The following is a 22,354-nucleotide window of genomic DNA, read 5'->3' as shown; positions in this document are numbered from 1 at the left end:
AATCTGAAGCGAGTCGCTCTCACTTTGAAAGTTTTGGAAACCCCTATCTCCTGCCCAAACCAAGCTCGCCCTTACAGCAACAACCTCTACCTGCAGAGGGGAAAAACAATCCTGAAAACTGCCACACTGTGTGAGTTTGAGAATGAAAAATTGTTTTTTTCTTGTATTTGGTAAACACATATTGAAAAATAATTTTCTAGCCCTTGAAAATTAAAAAATAAATAAATAAATAAAAAGGAAAACTAATGTAAAGGGTTTGAAAACTTGAAGTTTTAACGATAATGACAAAATAAATGATAAAGTAAATAGTACTAGAATTGACTTTCTAGTGTAAAAATATAATTTTTCGTTAAAAATAAATAGTATCGAAAATTTTTCGTTAAAATTCCCTAAATAAAAACATTTCGTCCACCTCAAGTTTTATTTTCTTTTTCTAGGCCGAAACGCCGAAACCGAACAATAGCTATTATTTTATGACCAATATACCTTTAAATTACCAAATAATAAGAAAACGTGTAGAGTGGATAATGAAGTGGCATGGAAACGGAGGGAAGGGACGATAGCGTCAAAGTAATGAGAAATTCGGGGGAGTTGTTTGGTTGGGTGAAATACGCCATCCGGCGTTGGGGTTACGTGCCAGCCGGGTCCACAACAAAACTTGCCGATACCACCTATGGCTACCTGCGCCGCGCCGCACCACTTCATACCACAGCCTAGCCTACCCTATCTTAGCAAATACTTGATTAGACTGGGCAACTTTCAACCGTCGTTTATTGGATTTCATATTGTTTAGAAGAAATATTATCATCACTCGTTCATGTTTTGTTAAAATTCTCTTATCATTAATTCGTTATCGACGTAGAAGTAAGATTTGTGATTAGAAAAAGTTAAAATATATTTGTGAGTCTTTTTAGTCCAAAAAGAGGTAGATAATCATGATTTGTCATCAGTTATTTTTCTTTTAAAAAGAAAAAAAAAAAATCTTATCATTGATGCATATGGTCCATTGGGATGGGAAAAGGATCATCGCCATATCATTTTTCTGGGAATCCTCGTTTATCGTATATCTGCTATCAGAAATCATTTTAAATTTAAAATTAAATATAAATAGTACCTAACAAAAATTTGACCGCACGATATATGATGAATGGTCACGATCATGGAATTCCCAAGATTTCCAGGAAAAGGATTTGACAAGTATCATTTTCCATTGGGAATGAGAATTCTAGGGATTCTCAAATCGTGTCCGTTCATTGTATCGTCAGACATTATTCATATTTAATTTTAAATAAAAGTATTTAAAATGATTTCTGACAGTAATGTACGATGAATGAACACGATTTAAGAATTCTCGAAATACTCACAAAGAAGATCCGAATAAGATCCTCATTCTTGACGTATGTGCTTTGATGCATGGATTATCCCACATGCGACTCTAAAGTTGCTTAATTAGTAAGAAATGTTGAAAGGTGTGCCTCACTAAAACAACTCTCAACCCTCTAGAACCAACATTGAATGACAATACATGAAGTCACATAATTATATAGGAAGTGTAAGACAACCAAAGTTTCTCCATCGATTGACCATAGCCCTTTAATTTTTGTTTTAAAAACGAGGACTAGCTGATGACGAAGCTACGACAGTGATGAACATGTCACATATAATTGATAAGTCAATATCTTAGCAAAAACAAAAATACAACCAATATTGTGGTAGGAAAACATAATGCTTTATCATTACTTAACTTACTAAACATACTTTTCTTTGATTATGATTTGTATCGGATTCTATCACGTACACGCTGAGTTTGGATACAACACATTGTTACTCTTTTCTCTCTTTTTTTCCTTCTTTCTTTAACTCTTATATGGTTATATGTACACATTATATATGTTGAGAATCGTATTCATTCATTTCCTTTGTTGGACGGGTTGGACTGAACCACAAAACTCCTATAGTTTCCATGTCCATTACTCCAAGTTTCTGTGTCCCGTTACTTTACCCGCTTCCACGTTTCGAGAACCCGCCCGAATCGTTGCGTTAAGGTCTTCTGTGTCGATGAGCTCTTCGCGCAATGCCTTCCGGAAAATTGGCATTGATATGCTTTTCTTCAAGGACATCAGGCAGCTAAGATCTCCACTCATAAGTTGTACCACCTGTAACCACAGTGCAATTTTAAAAACCCATGTGCTTGGTGAAAAAGTACTTAGAAATGCTTCTTGAAGAAGCGTTCGAATGTGTTTCTCCCGAAAGCATTTCTATTACCTAGAAGCACTTTTTAACTTTTTTTCAAAATGCAATCAGAAACGCTTTACCCCTTCCATAAGCAAATCCAAATAGGTCATAATTTATGAAACAAACAGAACAGAACATACCTGACTCATACTTGGCCGGCGTGTCGAGGACTTGTGTATGCATAAAGAAGCAGCCAACAATACGAGATTCATCTGGCGACGGTTGTACTCATCAGCTAGAGAAGGATCAGCCAAGTCTTTGATTGAATTCTTCTTCAGCAAGGGCCTTGCCTATAAAAGTACAGAAATAAACTGTGAGTTCTGAATATTGTTCGACTTGTTTAAGCAAAATTAACGAAACGAAGATATACAGCATATGCTTGTGGAATTCAAGTGAAAGAAAAGTAGAAAACTTGCCCACATAACAAGGCTTTGCTGCGAGTAATCTAGAGCTCGTCGTCCAGTGACTAATTCCAAGAGCACCACACCATACGCAAACACATCAGTTTTCTCATCTACTATGCCGTGCAGTAGGAACTCGGGCGCAAGATAGCTGTGAATTGTGAGAAAAATATATAAGAACAAGACAAGCTAAAATCTTTGATAGATAACAGAAGATGAAGCAACTATAAGATTATATACCCAAATGTGCCCTCAAAATTTGATACAATGTGGTGAGTCCATTTCTCCGGTAGCCATTTTGCAAGACCAAAGTCACAAATCTGTGCGGAAGCCATCCAGAATCAGTCGCCGTATTCATATAACTTAATAGTCGAAGCAGAAAGAGTACAACAGAACAAAGAAATTCAAGCTACAAAACATAAAAGTTCAAAAGATCATACCTTGGCCTCAAAATCGTCGGTGAGCAAAATATTTGCAGCCTTAATATCTCTGTGGATAATTCTCCTTTGACAACCCTCATGAAGATATTGCAAACCCTTAGCTGCACCTACTGCAATTTTATACCGGATGCCCCAATCGAGTTTCTCTTCCTCGGAACCTATAAAAATAAATGTCAGTAAACAGATATTACTTTTATATACAAGACGATATAAATATATTCTAAACTACTCTAATTTATCGGGAAAGGGGATTCAAAAACTGTGGGTATACTTTCTGTTAAATGAAAATTTTGATGGCAACAAAAACTTTGGACTAACCATAAAGAACAGAAGCCAAGCTTCCTTTTGTAGACAGCTCAAGAACCAAATGCATGCCACCTTCAACCCCATACCCAATTAGCCTGGCAGTATTAGGATGATTCACATGAGCCATGATTCCGATCTCCGCCATGAAGTCGCCGGCGATCTCCTCCTGCGTTCCCCGGGTTAGCCGTTTGATTGCCACAGGTTGCCCATTTTCCAGACAGCCCTTAAAAACTTCAGCATAACCCCCCTTTCCAATCAGATTTTCTGTATCAAAACACAAGGATAACAAGTTAACAACTATCCCAATGCGTTTATAAAGCGAAATCGCTAACTAATGTTTCCGAAATTGGGATGCTGAGATGGGAAAATGTGACAAGTCTACTAACCGTGGCTAAAAGATTTGGTTGCGGCCTGCAGCTCATACAGGGAGAAGTTCTTCCACGGTGACTTGAAAGGGTACAGCATTTCGGCATCATCTGCCTGAAATTTCGGCCCGATAATGTCCCTCATGCTGCTGCTCATTCTCCTTGAGAATTTCCGCAGCGGACGCACTGTCGTGGCTAAAGGTTTTATGGACTTGGATGTCAACAATTTAACAAGTCCACCCCACCTAGAACTCTGTTTTGAATTTTGGTTAGCTTCTGAATCCGGCGTGGGCTCTTTCTCGGAGCTCGTTTCGGAATCCGAGCTCCGAAAATAGTCCTCAAGAACTCCCTTGGGAGAGTAAGCATCAACCTTCTCCTCCATTTTTTAGAAAGATCAGAACTCGCCAAAAGTCCAAATCTTTTCAATTCACCGAGCTGTTCATCTGTTCCTCTACATTACAAAAAACTCAAAAATTAGCTGAAAATTCAGAAAATATTGGAAGGGTTGAGAAAAATTGCATAAAGTTCAAAACTTTAGAACAAAAGTGTGGGAATCCATAAAGTCCGGGTAAAATAATTAAGACCCAATTAAGATAAACAAAAAACTGAAGAATCCCAAGAGGCAGAACAACTAACAGAGCTCTGTCTTAGCATGCAATTACTCAGTAAGGCAAAACTAAAAACACAAAGTGTGCAAAAACTTACATGCAAAACTAACAGAAAAACGAATGAGAAATTTTGGAATTTTGAACACACCATGGCGACTGAGCAGAGAAGGTTCTGTTACATTCCCCATAGAAAAATGGAATCATTAGAGAGAGAGAGAGAGAGAGAGAGTGTGTGTGTGTGTGTGTGTGTGTGAGTTTTCAGAGATTTGGAAGAGGTGGAAGAAGAAGAAGGAAAACAGGTGGACTTGGATTCAGAGTTACTCCAACCGCTCCAACCGATGGCTTCCTTTTCAAGGCTTCCCGGGAAACTATTCACAAATCATTTTATTTTGGTTTTTTTATCCATGGTCATTGAGATTAATATAAATTCCTCAATTTTGTTTTTGAAATTAAAATGGATAAAAGTAGTTTTTGAGAATGTTCATCGTCAATCATTTTGGTCATACTATGAGAAACATTCGTTAAATTGAGAGTATTTCTGTTAAATCAATATTTCACTTTAAATTAATGGTTTCTTCAATTTTAAATCTCATAAATCATTTAAAAATAATAATATTTGATAATTAAAAATTGTGTATATATATATATGTATGTATGTATGTATGTATGTATGTGTGGTAGGCAGGGGCCAGGGGGGTTTCTGTCCTGTCTATGTGGAGCGTATAACCCTAAATACGATTTGGTCCGGACATACATGGGATTTTGTGGTCAAAGTCGTAATCTAGCACGTGGAATTTGACGCTAGACCTATTTTTTTTCTTAATTTAACGGTCGAGATAGTAGAATATGAAATTTGAATTCAGAATCTCTTTAAATTGAATAAAAAATAAACCAAAGGGTCATGGATGACTCTTACGTTCACTTGAGTGATTAACCTAGTTCTATTTGCTCCACGATATAATTTGTAATATTTGTTTTAATAATTCTATTCTATGTGGGGAAATTTTATAATTTGTAAAACAAAAGAGACTACGTAGCTTAAAGGAGATTGGTAAAATGCGGGTAGATATCTTAAAGCCAAATATCTGTGTAGTAGAAAGAAGAAGAAAAAAAACCAAATATACGTTGCATTTTCTCGTTATATTGTGGATGCAGATGATGCAAACTAATGAGAGAATCAAACTCGTGATATAAATGTGAATTCATAGATAAAGTGTTTTACAATCGACATTAGAATTTAACTAAAAAATTGTAATTACCATATGCGGCAAAAGTATGCGTTGAATACCAACTAGCTTTTAGTATAGCAGTGCTTATTTTTCCGATATTAAAATATCTCTCAAGTTCGAAGTCTTCTTGTATGATGAGATACACAAAAGTTTGGTTAACAATGTGAAACCTACCGAATACAACTACTTATAAAGGGCTTTGATAGAAAATATATTGCTTTATTACACTAGGAATCCTTAAAGATGTAGTAATTCAAGATCGGAAGTAAATTAAAGTAAAAAACTAATCCTAAAGATTTTAGGATTTTTTTTTTTTTTTTTTTCCAAGGGAACAATATTGGTTATGGGAATACCGACTGAGAATATGATTAATTTATTTTTAGGCAAGTTTCCGAATTTATGGCTCGTTTAGAAGTACTTTTAAAATGCCAGAAATCGCTTTTTGTGAAATTGATTTTGTGTTCCAAAAGCACTTTAGGTGCTTTTTGGAAGAAGCACTATAAATGTGCTTCATGCAGGAATCACTTAAAGTACTTTTACACGATTTATTTGCATTTTTAATAAACAATGGTTTCATAAACATTTTTTTCAAAAACGTTTTCAGTCATTTTAAAGTTACTCATAAACGAACTCTTAGTATGCATTAAGTGGTGCCGATTGGTGATGGCAGTCTTCACTCTTGAAGTTAGGGTTTTGGACCTTTGGTTGTGTAAGTTTACATACGATTATGCTAGATTTTAGTTATACGGATTATTTAATATTTGTGTGGTTTTAGCTTCGTTTTCTTAGGATTAGTGTGCCCTGTCGATAAAAAATCATCATATATATGAGAGATTCTTTAGTGTGTCAGTAAACGGTTTTGTACATCAATAATAATAAAATTAGTCGAAAGTTTTTTTTTAAAAGTTTTCAATTAATGTATTATTACACTTGATGTACATGGTTGTGTTTTCGACACCCGACACACTAAAAATTTTCTTCACATATAGGTGTGCCTATCTAATGGTGATGCGGACCTTTGCATAAGACTGTCCAAAGTCAATTCAGTTGAACTTGATAGGATTGGTAACCTAGCTTATCCCTGATGGTTGATGTTTGGTGCCTAATTAATAATTAATAATAATATAAATATAGAATTAACACACAATCTTAGTAAAATAATAATCATTATGTACAGATGCAAAAGCAATACTGGTCCATGATTAAGACTTTATAAGGTGGTATATGAATATTGCATTACTTTGTGGACTTTTGTGTGGAGCATACCATGAGTACCTGCTAAATGGTAGTAATCACACATGCTATACCTGCTAAAAGTCCGTAATACAGACACATACGTCATATATGATTATACAAGTGAAGAGACACTTAAAAAAAAAAAAAAAAAAAAAATTTCTCTCCATTTCTATAATGAAATATGACGTACCGTCCTAAATTTCGAGCGCATTGAAAAAATTTTCATTATCCGCACATGATTAGTTAATTTAGTAGAATTCGGTCTTCATTTAGTTAGAGATGTCATATTCAACTCATGAGAAGGACTTACGTTGCATAAGGTCACTACTGCTACGACGTTCCGTGCCATGTAAGTACGTTAAAAATGGGGTGTGATATCTACACATCTTTTTTTACTTCTCCCACATCTTTTTAGTTTTCAGCCGTTAGATCGGATAAATTGAAGAAGATCAACGGACATAAATTAACAAGGGATGTGTGAGAAGTAAAAAGGGGTGTGTGGATAGCACACCCCATTGAAAATTAGTAATTGTCCATTTTATTTTAAAAAAAATTATTATTAGCACTTCAAAATTTTCATTTTGCACTTCAAAATTTCTATAATTAGAAAGAAAATACACTTGTTAGGAGTGCAGAATGAGATTTTTGGAGTGTTAATAACAGTTCTCTTATTTTATTTTAAGAGAAATGTTGAGAAGACTCTTTTAAAAGTGAGACTCTCTATAGACTTTCCGACACCTTTTTGTCTTATCGTCATCATCCCCTTGAGTTCAGTAGACCGATCTTCTTGGCGAAACAAATTACCATTCATGAAAAATGATAAAGTAATTTAATGATTTATTAGGTTGGAATTTAACGTTTTTGTAACAAAATGAGGTGAAGTGAGATGAAATGAGTTGAAAATAACAATTTCAACTTTCAACGGACAATTGAATTAATAAGCCTAAATATTATTGGTTTCGACCCGACGAACACTTCCTTAGTGACTTTGTAATAATTTCAAATGCAATGATCACTTCAGTTCACTTTGCATGAAATATTCAAAACCCTCACGCAAGGAATTTAGATTATGAGAATGATTATGGACAGTCTTCAATCGCAAATCAAGAAATCGTTACAACTAATCATACCCATCACACAATATTAATACATTTTTAGGTTGTCTTACATAGACTTGAATTTTTTGTAAAACTCGATAACTCGACACAAAACGATACGAAAATAATAAGTTTCGGACCAATCTGTTAATGAGTGGATCGTCATTGGGTCACGCATTAAGGACCCATTAATGAATCAGGTCAAAGTCACATGTTACGAACCTGATAATATATCGTTTGCTAGATCTAGATATTAGACATGACAATTAATTTCTTGCATAACCCTTTAACCTGACACGAAACCACATGACCAGTTTATTAATCGAGTCACGTCACCTACTAAGAATCCGTTAAGATAACAAACTTGACATGACACGACCCGTTTGTTAGGCAATATATATATATATATATAGAGTTTGATGCATAACTAATTATATATAATCCTACAGAATCGCTTGTTTCTTAAGCTTATAGATCATACCACCAATCCATGAGTAATAATATAATTTTATGAAAAATAAAAATTATGTCGAAATGATTCAGAGACAGCCCTAAATTATGTATTCTGGTAGGTGGGAAATTTCAATCCAAGCTTATTTAAATCAGGTTCAGATATCCTAACGGACCAACGAACTCTCTTATTCTCCCATTAAAATTTAAAATAACAGAAAAAAAAAAATCGTTGTAAAATAAGTTTTAGTTTCGATTGACATGAATAGTGAAAGCGACATATATTTGTGATAGGTTCAGGATTTTAAGTGAAAATTATTCTCTTAGTTGTGATTTATCCCTGCTTATGTACCTAAGTCTATTGTGACACTGTTATTAACTGCATTATAAAATCTTTATATATCGTCTCGTTTGTTAAAAAAAATAAAAAATAATTGACGAAGTACTGCTATTGAAAGTTGACGTTTTAATTAATTAAATAAAATTAAAATAGCTAATTAAGTTATGAAGGATGAACAAAGGATGCATGGCTTAATAACATATTAGCAATGTCTATATAAGAATAATCTGGGATATTCAAGAATATTCTCAGAAGCTTCATGGCACAATTTAACGAGGATATCAACAAAATTTTTCACGGAATGACTAAAATAATTTACTGTGAACAAATTCATAAACCACTTATGCTGATTTTCATTGTGAGGGACAAAGTGCGCCAATCTCAAAAACCATTTTGGTTAAAAAGCCATTTAAATTCCTCAACAAATATGAAAGAAAAACAAGTTAAGCTCCTGCATTGCAAATGCTTATATTTGTTATTTGTTTATTGGATAACAAGAAATTGCAAGACACAGTATTCGTGTGCAAGTTAGCATAGATGATTCTTTTTTGGATTTTTAGTAATATCACACGCAATACCTTGTGGGGATGATGTCAAATAATTGTCCATGTGATGTGGGATATGTTGAGGCAATCACAAGATAAGGAATTTTCTTCCCATTTTTGCGATGACATAAAACGGTTTTTTGATCAATAATTAACTTAATAAATATTATAAAATCAGGCCCTTACACGAAAAAAATTTATATGTCTCATCGTGTTATGATATGAGTAGACGATAAAGTTGATATAAAAAGCATATATACGTGTTATTATTTAAGTGAAATAATAAATTATATGACAGTATTTTAGCTACAGCAAAAATTTGCTCCGCGTATAATGCCAAGATAATTGTTGAGCCAAGTTGGAAGTAGTTTGGTGTTGAAGTTGGTTCCTCGTATTTTACAACTTGAGTAGTGAGAGGTGGATTTTCCTCTTTCTGTTTATTTTGGTTGAAAAGAAAGCTGAAGGCTTCAAATCTTGGATAGGGAGAGAATCCAAGTCCCTTAGATAGAATCCAAGTTACTTGCATTGCTTTTATTGATTCACAAACAATTGGGTGCGGAACTAGTTTGTAACTCAAGTCGTCAAAAATACTTAATTTTATTTTGAAAATCCACGTGAATTGATTGAGATCTGTTGAGGTTTTCTATCAAACTTCTTTTTTGACGATCGGTATGCAATATACAATTGTATTCACCGAATCCGAATTCGATTCAACTTAATTTAAAAATCAAATAAGTTTATAGTTCAAGTAATTAAGAACATTCGTTTATACTTCGATTACAATTGAATTTGATGAATCGGAATCCAACCCAACCAGAAATAATGGTGAACAAAAGATAAAAGAGAGATCAAGCTTAGTTTCGTGCAATCTATAGAAGCCCAAAAACCAGCCGAAAGATCTTGTCGACCTTCACTTATTAAATCCATTGGGCCTAGGGTTAGTTACCGTTGCATATCGGATGAAGAAAGTTTCTCATTAAACCGATTATCCTATATGTCTCACTCATCACATGCACAACGAAATCCTAAGACATGTAGTAGGCAGTGGTAAACTTAGGATTCTAATTTTAGGATGTTTCAGTGTTAGAGTACAAGTTTTTAGATAGAAACAAATTTTGAAGGCGTAAATTTTTCTTAGTTTATTTACAGAGGCATTTCGTCAAATATTTGGTGGGTTTGTTGTCGTCAGTCAAATCATGTTGTGCACATGTTAATAGATACGACATTTGTCGAAGCAGCCTGATAAGTGATATCGAGAGTATTTGTCCAGTTCTGTAGACACAACTCTATTTTTGCTTGACAAATATTACATCAAACACTTGGTAAGCACAAAAATAACTCGTAACAAACATTCAAAGAGTCATCGAAAGACCTTCACATGTATATTTTTCAGATTATGAAAAGTCTTGGAACCACCTTGGTCCCAAAATACATATGTCCTGACAATAGGTCCTAATTAGACACAATTTTTTTCCCATGAGCTGAGTCACGGTGATAAGGTTGTAGAAAATACGAAACAGACAAACGCATCCATTAAAAAAAACGCTCATTGGTTGGCATTCGGGGTTTTTGGGAATATATACGCCCAGCACACACTCGTTGAATTATAATTAATCGGCATATGATTAAAAATTAAATGCATTATAATTTGCCAAATTGTTATGGAAACTGGGCATGTCTATTATTAATAAGAACAATACTTGACTGTTGAAAATTCAGCAACCATTCCTGTTTTTATCCAATTAGATTTGGACACGTGTCCAAATAATTAAAATTGTAGACGCAAATTAGACACATGTCCAAATTTTATTGGGTGAAAGAACCACATATTGTTCTTATTAATATTCGTATATCTAACTAGAGTCTCATAACTTTGTGATAATTTTTATGTACTTTTTCTTTCAAGCTTATGTTCTGTTGTCTAAAAAATATTTTTATTCGTATATCAATCGTGACAAGATGCTAGCTAGGTATAAGATCAACTTGGAAAGTGAAGACGACTTATCGGCTTACTGTATATGTTTGAATTTAAGTATCGTGTGCACGAGTGTTATATTTTAAACGTGACACTAACATTTTGTTTTGTTACAGTTAGGTGCATGCATATCAGCATGTGGGACTTTATTACAATGTATTATTCTATATGCTATGCATGGATTGAGATTAAGACATCAAACGAGACGATTGATATGTTTACTTACTTGAAATAAGAAGCAACAAACTTATGAAGTTGACAATACAATAGAGAATGAGCATGTACAAGAATGTGCATATATACTACGATCAAATACTTTTGTAATCAATCTAACTACGTATTTTTTAGTATTGGATTACTTGGGTTGTTTCATACGTGCTGATAAACTCATGAAAATCAAGAATCGAAACAACCTCAACCATCACGGAGTAGTCCAATAATTGGGATGATTTCTAACCCTGTATTTCACACAGTAAATCTTGCGTTCGATTTCTGACGTTGGTGAATCATACGATAATGACAAAAAAGAGACTAAAATACTTCTGTGAATATTCTCAATTCCCAAAAAAAAAAAATACGTGACGAAACCCCAACTGATCTCTTTTAAAAAAAATGGAAACAGCCCCAACACCCATTACCATTAAAGGTTAGAGAATTCAAATCTTCTTCCATGCAAAAAATGCTAAAGGACTACTTGTCTACCTTCTAGAAGGAGAATAGTTGTTAAAAGGTGGTTCTTTTTGACCAATTTTTTGTTTTACTTGTGTTAATATTTCGTTTAAAATATCGTTACAATGATATTTCATTAGGTATCTTATGCGTTCGGCTTCAGATGCTACAACAACGTTTTGTCACTTAACATTGTGTGATCAATTTTAAATACCGCTGCAATAACGTTTTCTCTCAGCCCGCCACCTACTCCAACTCAGTCATCGCCAGTTCCGTCAACCGTCAAATTGGCTGGCTGGACTAATTTATCTAGCCGCAGTAAGCACTTGTTCTCCGCCGCAGTAAGCACTTCTACTCCGCCGCAGTATGCCCATCCAAACAGCCCCTTATGAGACCGTAATGTCCTCCTCCTTCCTCTTCCTCTTCCTCTTCCTCCTCCTCCTCCTCTCCTCCCTCCCCACCCCGTCCCTCTCCCAGCTAAACGCCACCGTTCCGTGCCCCCTCAACTTCACTATCCTCCGCCAGTTCGACCCGGGCTCCCACAACCGCCAACGCTACGACCGCAACACCGAGTGCCAGTACCTCGTCCAGGGCCTCCGGTTCGTCGACTCCGATTACCTCCGCCGCACCGGCAACTTCCTCCCCCCGCTCAACGCCTCCGAGTCCTGCTGGACCGATTACCAAGCCCTAGTCAACGAGTTCGTCCCCAATTTCGACATTCGCGCCAAGTGCGGCTTCCAGACCAGCTGGATCTCCGAAGGATGCACGAACGTCTCCACCAGATCCCAATTCGAGTCCCAAGTGGGAGACACCTCGCTCAGCGACGTCACCGCCGCCTGCAACCAGTCTCTCGAAAACGGCTCGCCCTGCGCCCTCTGCACCACCAGAATGTCCTTGCAGAGCTCGCGGTTGACAGGCGAGTCCGTCGGAAACGTCTCCACCTGCACGGCGTACCCGTCCATTTACGTGGCGGCTTTTGTCGGACCGATCAATATGGGCACCGCCGTGTGCTTGTTCTCGCTCAGAAGCCCGGCAAAGAGCTCCGGTAAGAAGAAAAAGACTGTAATTTTGATTGTATTGGTTGTTTGCGGCGTTGGCTTGCTGGTTGTGGTCGGCGGCGTTTGGTTTTTGTGGCATAAATATGAAGAATTTATGATTAGGAAGAGGAAAAAGGATGCTAGTGATAAAATCGAGCAGGGATTAGGTTCTGCTTTAGATTCAATTAGTGGAAGTACTAATTTAATTAAGTTTAAATACGAGGAGATTAGTGCTGCAACTAAGAATTTCTCTAGGGACAATATAATTGGGAGAGGAGGATATGGGAATGTGTACAAGGGAATTCTGGATGATGGTTCTGAAGTTGCATTGAAGAGGTTCAAGAACTGCTCGGCTGCTGGCGATGCAAATTTCGCCCACGAGGTTGAGGTGATTGCGAGTGTTAGGCATGTCAATCTTGTTGCTTTGAGAGGTTATTGCATTGCCACTACTCCTTTGGTGGGTCACCAGAGGATCATTGTGTGTGATTTGATGAAGAATGGGAGTCTCCATGACCATTTGTTCGGTTCGTTTGAGGGCAAGCTTAGTTGGCCTATTCGTCAGAGGATCGCGCTGGGGACGGCGAAGGGATTGGCTTATTTGCATTACGGGGCTCAACCAACTATTATCCATAGGGACATCAAAGCTAATAACATACTTTTGGATGAGACATTCGAGGCCAAGGTAGCAGATTTTGGGCTTGCGAAGTTTACACCTGAGGGAATGACGCATTTGAGCACGAGGGTGGCTGGAACGATGGGTTATCTTGCTCCAGAGTATGCGTTGTACGGGCAGTTGACAGATAAAAGTGATGTGTATAGTTTTGGTGTTGTGCTCCTTGAACTTTTGAGTGGAAAGAAAGCGCTCCATGTGATTAATGATAATCAACCGTCACTTGTGACTGATTGGGCGTGGGAGTTGGTTAGGAAAGGAAGACCGCTGGATGTTATTGAAAATGATATGCCGGAGAAAGGTTCACCCGAAGTTCTAGAGAAGTATGTATTGATTGCCGTTCTTTGTTCTCATCCACAGCTGCATGCTAGGCCAACGATGGATCAGGCTGTGAAAATGTTGGAAACAGATATATCGGTTCCATCAATTCCCGAAAGACCAATGCCCCTTGTGGCAAATATTGACGACATTGAAAGATACAGCAGCAGTGGCTCAATCCAGCTCTCTACTACAGGTGGTTTTCAGACTTTTACATTCGAAAGTAACCTACATTCTAACCCTAATAGAGACGGGGAAAGTTCCGGTACCAGAGAGAAGGGTTGTGACTTGTGAGTTAATTAACTCGAAGAAGAAAGGAGTAGCGACACTCTGTCTTTGACAGTTCCACTAATAGGTATGTTCACCCAGATTTGTTTTGTTAGCGCAGATTGTGTGGTTTTTTATTGAAATTTCTCACTGTAAATATGAAATAGATGTATGATCAAACCCGATTCTTTACTCAAGTCAAATAGAACAAATTAAATGTATATTACTGTCATTGTCCTCTGTTGCTTGAGCCCCTAGAAGATAGAAAATATGGAAGCTTTGTCAATGTCACACTTAAGTTATTGAAGCGTAATCCGAAGATGTCAACTTCGTCCTCACATCGTAGGGTCATAGTTAAATGTTATCCTTTTGCTACGAGTATCTGATGTTCTTTTTGTTTACGGTGGATGCATACATGCTAAGATGCGTAATTAATAGCAGTCATCGTAGACTGGTTGGTTTAATGGTATTGATGTATATGTTCGATTGGTTATTTCACAGTCCAATGCAATGAAATCAAAAACCAGTACAAGGTAGGTAGTCTCATGTGACATGAATCGTCTTTTCAAGGACCAATTCTTACGTCCGGTTGCCTGTTTACGGCTCCACCTCCGTCACGTCTCTTGTGAGTGTGACGCAATATGTGGGCGGATGGACATAAGAATTTCTCCGTTCCCATAATCTTTGCCTATACTTTGTTTTGACAGAGTGGGCACTGGGGTATCAAAGCTGTCGATGCACATGGGAGGTAGATCTCTGTGTTTGTATATGCAAATTGTTTTCAAACGTACTTGTATGATAGGGCAGCTTCACTTGTCAAATGTCTTGGGCCCACAGCCTTCTCACTATAGAGCTTTGCTCACCCGCGCATTTTTCTTCACGTTTGAACGGTTGAGATTTAACCAAATTATTATTATTTTGTAGCGTGAACCGTTCACTTGTGATGAAAAAATGTGCAGGCAGATTTTCCACCATCAATCAAATTTTCTGTTTAGAGATTTTTTTGAAGTCTGAAGTGCGTGACTAATTGGACTGAAGACCGCAAATACTAGATTATCATTGTAATTACAGATACATTTTTAGATATGTCTAGATCAACAACTCTTTCATTTCATTAGAATTTGTGTTCCTATCTTTATTTTCTTGGTTACATGCAAATGGAGTTTTGTAGCAACGTCAATGTCTGATCCCTGCACCCTAATAGACCCGACGTGTCAACTCTGTCGACGTACCAACTCAGTCGTCTATTGATATTATGACACGTAGATTATTAGTCATTGATATTATAATATGCGGATTATTAGCATTGTCACGAGGGTTAGATAAGATCTAACAAAATAGAAAATTAAGAATCCAGATCCTCTAGGATCCGTGAATTGTGTCTGTTCATCGTACATCGTGCGGTCAGAAATCATTTTAAATATTTTTATTTAAAATTAAACACATACAATACCTGATAAAAATTGAATGTACAATGTATGATGAACGAATACGATTCACAGATCTTCAAGATACAAAGGTACAGCCTGAAAAGTGAAATAGAACCTTATGTTTTGTCTATTCCGATCGAATAAGGTGAAATTGTGAATTTGATAAATGACTCGTGTGAAAATGTTTTAAAATGGTTAAAAGTGTTTTTTATGAAAATATTTTTTAAATTAATTTTTAGTTAAAACGTAAAGGAATTTTGGAAAAATACTTGAAGTACTTTATACAAGAAGTACATAATTAGTGCTTCTTGCAGGAAGCACTTTCGTGCTTTTGAACTCAGAAATATTTTCACCAAAAGTTTTTAGTCATTTTAAAAGTACATCTAAACGATTCCATTAACATGATTAGGATCTCATAGTTGATATTTTTATGTATAATTTTTGTAATTAATTTAATTTAAGGGAACTTTAACGAAAAGCTTCCAGTACTGTTTATTTTAACGAAAAACCACAATTTTACACTAAAAAATCAATCATGGTACTATTCACTTTACCCTTTATTTTGTCATTTTCGTTAAAACTCAAAGTTTTCAAACCATTTTCATTAGTTTTTTCTTAATTTAATCAATTAATTTTGTTTTTTCATGTGGAAGCCAAAAAGGAAGCTCAAGGCTAACAATCAAAGGTGAACTTTTTCTCCAAAGAATGGTTGTTCAATGACTGAATTTTCCTTACTAAGAAAGTGATATTATCGTTAGGTTTCTCTTGGTATATGTTTTTCCTACCAAAAAAATAAATTTCAAAAAATATTAAATATCCGCTGAGATTTATTGGTCCGACAAATTTTCAGATTTTCGGCTAAAATTAATAAGAGCAAATAATCAATTGAATATTGGAAATTGTCATAAAGCTTGGATTTTTTTTCCCGAAATGGCCATTAATCGGACCACAAAATTGATTAATTTAGAAGTAAAAAAAAAAAAAAAAAAAATCAAAAGATTATAAAAAGAAAGAAAATTAAAAGATTTACTGGCGGCCACCTTGAGCAGACCAGCCACCAGACCACATGTTCCACACCTACATCAGCACATCTTATCTTCTCTCTGGTGTTTATCTGATCATTTTTCCTCTTATTCTTACGTGATTATGATATTTCAATCTAATTTTAACTTGACTAATTTTGAGGATGAGTTTTGGTATAACGGAAATATTATTTATTTATGACAAAAAAGTTACGGGTTTGAGCAGTAGAAACAGCTTATTTGCAAAACAAAAGTAAGACTGCGTACGAGAGACGTCTTTTCCCAACTCTCGTAAAATGAGAAACTTCGTTAGCCTAAGAGCGCCCTTAACTTGATCAATTTTAAAATGAATCTAAATTTAAATGAGAGGAGATTCTAAACTTAAATGCAGACAAAAAACACACTGCTCTATCCAGCTTAACTATTTAGTTGCTTAGACGACAAAGACTCGTTTGGATACGGCATGATATTCCGTTTTATTTTTTTACTTGCGCGGTGATTTTACTGTCTGCATTGTCTGGCATGCAATTGGTAGCAAAGCTTTTGAGGAAGTAAATTTGTAACTACTTGGAACACTACTGTCAATGTGAAGCAGTGCCTAACTTGACATCCCTTCTGGCTCGTTGAAATCTCTCTCTCTCTACCTAATAAGAAAGAGAACTTCCATTATTTCATACTTTATGCTCACACTTCCCATCTCTTTGAATCTTAGTTTGTTCGCTATTTATACAAGCTCTTCGAAGCCGTTCGAGTTAAAATTCCGTCAGCAGCCTTGTTGTTAACCTTGTTGCCAAATTCCATCTATATAACTCAGGCAGGCATGGCAACCAAGGAGGATGTGGAGAGTGATGCGCAGGAGGGAGTACGAGCGCCGTTCATGGCGAACGTAGCGGGATCAGCTAGTGGAAGCGGGGGAGGGAACCTGTGGATGGTTTATCTCAGCACATTTGTTGCAATTTGTGGCTCTTATGAGTTTGGATGCTGTGTAAGTGATTGTTGTGCGTTTTTTTTAGCTTTTTATTGAGATTTTAGAGAGACGGGCCAATGGTTCACTGAAAAATTGTGATGTTTAGATAGTTTATCTAACACTCTTGTATTGCTTTCAGGCCGGATATTCTTCGCCTACTCAGTCCGCAATCCAGGAAGATCTCAGTTTATCATTATCTGAGGTATGGAAGTGATTAAAACATCTATAACTCATCCAAGCTGTTTTGTTTGAATGGTTAAATTACGAGTCAAAATCCATATCTGCAGTGAGATATGAAGGACGTGACAAACTTTCCTACATCTGGGACACCATGGTAGCGGTTGGATATCCCGAGCCAGTGAACTTCCATGTGCTTCAACTTTTTCATGTAACAGTTGTGTTACTGCCTTGGGATATACAACCACCATGGCGTCCCAGGTGCGCTTCGCATTGTCTGCCGAGCCGGCAATACAGGCGAAGAAGACCTACATAGCGTGCGTGAATAGTTTCAGATTCAAGAAACAAAGCGTAAAAATTAGTATCTAATATGATTTAGAGATTTGACAGTACAGTGGGAGAATTTTCTCGAAGCAATTCGATTATACTTTCAGCACAATGCTTTTGCAAATTTTCTTTCAGTTAACCTGCTGGTTTTTCCTTTGTATGCAGTATTCAGTGTTTGGTTCCATTTTGACATTTGGTGCAATGGTAGGAGCTATCACTATTGGACCTATCGCTGATTTTCTTGGCCGAAAAGGGGTATGAATTCAAAATTTGTGTTCAGAACTTTTAGCACTAAACTTGTGCTGTTTTAATTGGTGTTCTATTTGCTATCTAACGATATCTTCACTGTAAAATTGTATGCAGGCCTTAAGAGTGTCATGTGCTTTCTGTGTTGGAGGTTGGCTTGCTATTTACTTCTCCAAGGTTTGTATCATTTTGCACTGGAATTTCTCTGTGCTTTTAGATACTGAGCAAATGTTCTACTCTGAAATTTGAGCTTATTCGTGTTCATCATTTTTCTCCATTGAAGGCTGCTTGGTTGTTGGACATTGGGAGACTGCTAACTGGATACGGAATGGGAGCTTTTTCGTACGTGGTGAGTTATTACCTCCTCTATAACTCGAGTATTATGTTCCTGACAAGTTATTAACCAAGTGTGATATGTTATTGGATGAATGATAATTAAGGTACCTATTTTCGTAGCTGAAATTGCACCCAAAAATCTTCGAGGAAGATTAACCGCTGCAAATCAGGTAAATACGTAGCAAGAAACACAATCCTTGAAGCTAGTTAGTAATAATATTTTGTGAGTTTGTTTGGATCCTATCTAACTTTTTCATTTGCTCATTGTATAGTTAATGATCGTAACTGGAGTGTCTGTTTCCTTCATAATCGGGGTAGTAGTAAGTTGGCGAACATTAGCATTAATCGGTCAGTTTTTTTAGACAAACTGTGTTGAATTTGAATACCCTGTGTTATCAAAAACAGTAGCAGAGAGGGATCATTTGTGTGGTGATTGCAGGACTTATTCCCTGCGCTGTGACACTTCTTGGTCTCTTTTTCATTCCCGAGTCTCCAAGATGGTTGGTAAGAACTTCGCTTTTGTTTCCGCATCTACTTAAGTTAGCAGCATTAGACGCAGTGAAGACATCGATTACAGCTTCATCATCAATGCAGGCAAAGACAGGACGCAATCAAGATTTTGAAGATGCGCTACAGAAACTGCGCGGCAAAGATGCTGACATATCTGAGGAAGCAGAAGAAATCCAGGATTATATTGCAACTCTTGACTTGCTTCCTAAAGCCAAATTTCTGGATTTGTTTCAAAGGAGATACTGGAGCTCACTCATTGTAATGGCTTCTCTATACATCGCTTGTACTGACAGTTTTGTTATCTTTCCTTCTCTTCCGAGTATAACTTTTCTTTGCTAACAAATTTTGTTCGATCAGATCGGAGTTGGGCTGATGTTCTGTCAGCAACTGGGAGGAATCAACGGGGTCTGTTTCTATGTGAGCGATATTTTTGAACAAGCAGGTATGAAGACCCCGCTTTAATCTCTTTTTTTTGGTATTTAAAGCAGATAATCTTGTTCTACAGTTGAAATGTAAACGTTCTTTTTCTCAGGATTTTCCTCCAGCATTGGAACTATAACTTATGCTATCCTTCAGGTTCGAAAGTACTACCATGAGAGCTCTTGAATTTGTTTTATTTTTTCTCCATTTGGTGCATCTTGACGCGGTTCTGTTTGACAGGTTATAGTTACCGGCATTGCTGCAGGCGTGATGGATAAAGCTGGACGCAAGCCTCTAATTTTGGTAAACTAGTGCACAGCTTTAGCTCTAAGAATGTTCCGAGACAAATTCCAATTCGTATCAGAAGGTTTAATTTTTCCTTTATATTCTAGGTCTCTGCAACCGGGTTGGTGCTTGGCTGTCTCTTGACGGCAGTTTCATTCTTTCTGAAGGTAATCCTCAAACGTTGACCCTAACATCTTTCGGTATAAGGTTATCCAACATAAGTCTGACAACAGATCGCTCTTTGTGGATCAGGTTCATGAATTGGCACTCGACGCAGTTCCCATACTTGCTGTAACTGGCATACTGGTACTTCATTACCTTTGTGGCGACATGTTTCCCACTCGCATCTCTCTTTTGAAATCAAGCTTTTGTTTCTTCTCCTTGAATCTTTAACCATTCGTTTATGGATTCAGCTCTACATAGGAGCCTTTTCGATAGGAATGGGAGCAGTTCCTTGGGTTGTGATGTCCGAGGTATAGGAAATGCATACAATTTACTCATTTATCCGTCCATGATTGCGTTGATCATGTCACCTATCTAAACAAATTTACTGTCTGCTGCAGATATTCCCGATAAACATTAAAGGGCAGGCCGGAAGCTTAGCAACGCTGGTGAATTGGCTCTGCGCATGGTTGTGTTCCTACACTTTCAACTATCTTATGAGTTGGAGCTCCTACGGTAACTACATTTTCCTTTCTTGTTACAGAAGCCAACTCTTTTGGAAGCTAAAAGTTCATGCTTAAGGATTTGCAGTTTTGTAGAGCTGATGATTTACTCGCACGCGATTTTCAGGTACCTTCATTCTCTACGCCGGAATCAACGTTCTGGCGATTTTGTTCGTGGTGGCGCTGGTGCCCGAAACGAAGGGGAAGACCCTGGAACAGATCCAGGCAGCCATGAATAAATAGAACTGAAGCAAGAACTGAAGAGCATTCTTTTTAGAAGTTAAATCCTCATTGAAAATATTTTGGCAGCTCAATTCAGAAAGATGGAAAATCTTTGAAGATGCTTCAAATTAAAACCACAAAATTATTGTACTGCTATTTTTACGATGATTAATTAAGTTTTTATTTATTGACTTAAATCGGGCATAGGCATGAGCTAGAGGGAGGTTGGACCTCAAGCACCAAACCTACCAAAATTTATTACAAAGGAAAAGAGAAAAGTACAAAGAAGGGGGACATGCAGCTAAAATTTCGGAGGAAGATTGAAACAACCTATATGAAACGATAGTTAGGCATGTCCAATCAATCACGATGACAGTTTTGTTTGCTTCTTTCTGGTAACGCCTGTTAACAGTGATGTTTTGGTGTGTCACGATGCGAGGGTTAATGCATGTCATGGCTTGTCTTGATACGATAACCTTCGTATCGTGGCACGACGGAACATTGTTGTTTGTCGCGATCGCGAATTGTCGGTGGAATGCATGTCATAACATGCCACGCATTATGTCGACAATTCACGAGTCTTGTTATGGCGTGACACAATGCGGGGGTTAGTGTGTCATGACAAGTCATTACACACCATGCATTTTTCTAACATTTTGCCTATTATTTCAGAATAAATTTTTTTTAAGAAAAAAAAAAGGGGTAAAGTACAAAAAACTACCTCAACTATTGGTGTCACGACATTTTCATACCTCATCTTTTAAAATTAACAATGTCATACCTTATCTTACGAATTTGTGCCAATATTATACCTTCCGTTAGCTTGGCGTGAATTTCTCAGTTAAATGCTGACGTGGCTTGATTCGGTGCCCACTTTCTATTAAAAAAATTAATAAAATATTATTAAAAACTTAAAAAAAATCATTTAATATTTTTAAAAATATTAAAATAATAAAACAAAGTAAAAAAAAAAAAAAAAAAAAAACAAAAAAATCATTTCGTCCCTTTCCCTCACTCCCTCCCCCATCTACCTGCTGCAAGCCTGCAACCCAGAAAACCCTCCCCTATCTACCTGTTGCAAGCTTGCAACCCAGAAAACAAAAGAAGGAAAAATATAAACCTTCATCCCTTCCCACACTCCGCCACCCCTCCCCCCAAAAAAAACCCCGGCGTCCTTATTTCTTCTCCCCCATCCCCCCTCCCCTCTTCTCCCACCCGAGCCCCTACCTGCAACCCAGAAAAAAAAAAAATCCCCCCTCGCGTCCCTATTTCTTCTCCCCCATCCTCCCCACCCTCCTCTTCTCCCCACCCAAGCCCCTACCTGCAACCCAGAAAAAAAAAAAGAAAAAAAATCCTGGTTCGTCTTCCCCTCGCATCCACCCTCTGCACCTACCCCTCAAGGAATCAGCCTGGCGAACGGGATTTGGGTTTTTTTTTTTTTTTCTTCTTCTTCTTCTTCCTCCTCCTTCTTTTTCTTTTTGGGTTGCAGGGGGTTGGATTGTTTTTTGTTTGGGGGGGGGGGGGGGCGAACTGGGTTGGGGTTTATTTTTATTTTTATT

At 37.0% G+C, this 22,354-nt stretch overlaps 3 protein-coding genes across 4 annotated transcripts; 2 read left to right on the top strand and 1 right to left on the bottom strand.

Moving 5' to 3' along the window:
• Window positions 1–1,832: 1,832 nt before the first annotated feature.
• LOC125478617 (receptor-like cytosolic serine/threonine-protein kinase RBK2) lies at window positions 1,833–4,682 on the bottom strand. Its single transcript, XM_048586969.1, has 8 exons — window positions 4,504–4,682; window positions 3,769–4,198; window positions 3,395–3,646; window positions 3,077–3,234; window positions 2,877–2,956; window positions 2,652–2,787; window positions 2,376–2,525; window positions 1,833–2,156 (listed from the first exon to the last, which is right to left on the bottom strand). Exons 2-8 carry the CDS (start codon window positions 4,127–4,129, stop codon window positions 1,971–1,973), a joined length of 1,323 nt encoding a protein of 440 aa, XP_048442926.1. The 5' UTR covers window positions 4,130–4,198; window positions 4,504–4,682; the 3' UTR covers window positions 1,833–1,970.
• Window positions 4,683–12,044: 7,362 nt separating this feature from the next.
• LOC125478635 (probable LRR receptor-like serine/threonine-protein kinase RKF3) lies at window positions 12,045–14,409 on the top strand. The gene has a single exon (XM_048587006.1). It carries the CDS (start codon window positions 12,263–12,265, stop codon window positions 14,213–14,215), a length of 1,953 nt encoding a protein of 650 aa, XP_048442963.1. The 5' UTR covers window positions 12,045–12,262; the 3' UTR covers window positions 14,216–14,409.
• A 2,900-nt stretch (window positions 14,410–17,309) lies between these two features.
• Window positions 17,310–20,992, top strand: LOC125478539 (sugar transporter ERD6-like 7). Of its 2 annotated transcripts, XM_048586787.1 has the most exons (18): window positions 17,547–17,625; window positions 17,747–17,809; window positions 17,895–18,101; window positions 18,277–18,366; window positions 18,475–18,534; window positions 18,641–18,706; window positions 18,798–18,863; window positions 18,966–19,041; window positions 19,133–19,197; window positions 19,288–19,461; window positions 19,561–19,645; window positions 19,736–19,779; window positions 19,864–19,926; window positions 20,016–20,075; window positions 20,161–20,214; window positions 20,322–20,381; window positions 20,472–20,586; window positions 20,701–20,992. In XM_048586787.1, exons 4-18 carry the CDS (start codon window positions 18,313–18,315, stop codon window positions 20,814–20,816), a joined length of 1,158 nt encoding a protein of 385 aa, XP_048442744.1. In that variant the 5' UTR covers window positions 17,547–17,625; window positions 17,747–17,809; window positions 17,895–18,101; window positions 18,277–18,312; the 3' UTR covers window positions 20,817–20,992. The 2 variants fall into 2 exon arrangements, with proteins under 2 accessions (XP_048442743.1, XP_048442744.1); XM_048586786.1 differs by lacking the exon at window positions 17,895–18,101 and having other exon boundaries at window positions 17,310–17,625.
• Window positions 20,993–22,354: the final 1,362 nt, after the last annotated feature.

Source organism: the organism of the source record quoted next, unplaced genomic scaffold (assembly GCF_019419815.1).
Source record: "Pyrus x bretschneideri cultivar Hongxiangsu unplaced genomic scaffold, Pyrus_bretschneideri_v1 Contig25, whole genome shotgun sequence".
NCBI classification, from domain to species: Eukaryota; Viridiplantae; Streptophyta; class Magnoliopsida; order Rosales; family Rosaceae; genus Pyrus; species Pyrus x bretschneideri.
Note: the sequence above shows the minus strand (reverse complement) of the source record. Positions and strands in the feature narration are given on the sequence as shown.

Coding starts and splice junctions, on each gene's coding strand:
- LOC125478617 (XM_048586969.1), bottom strand. CDS start 4,129: ATGGAGGAGAAGGTTGATGCTTACTCTCCCAAGGGAGTTCTTGAGGAC. Junction 2,957..3,076: donor CCGACGATTTTGAGGCCAAG/GTATGATCTTTT, acceptor GCTTCCGCACAG/ATTTGTGACTTTGGTCTTGC. Junction 2,526..2,651: donor AGCAAAGCCTTGTTATGTGG/GCAAGTTTTCTA, acceptor GTACTTTTATAG/GCAAGGCCCTTGCTGAAGAA.
- LOC125478635 (XM_048587006.1), top strand. CDS start 12,263: ATGCCCATCCAAACAGCCCCTTATGAGACCGTAATGTCCTCCTCCTTC.
- LOC125478539 (XM_048586786.1), top strand. CDS start 17,461: ATGGCAACCAAGGAGGATGTGGAGAGTGATGCGCAGGAGGGAGTACGA. Junction 20,076..20,160: donor CAGTTTCATTCTTTCTGAAG/GTAATCCTCAAA, acceptor TTTGTGGATCAG/GTTCATGAATTGGCACTCGA. Junction 20,382..20,471: donor CTTGGGTTGTGATGTCCGAG/GTATAGGAAATG, acceptor TGTCTGCTGCAG/ATATTCCCGATAAACATTAA.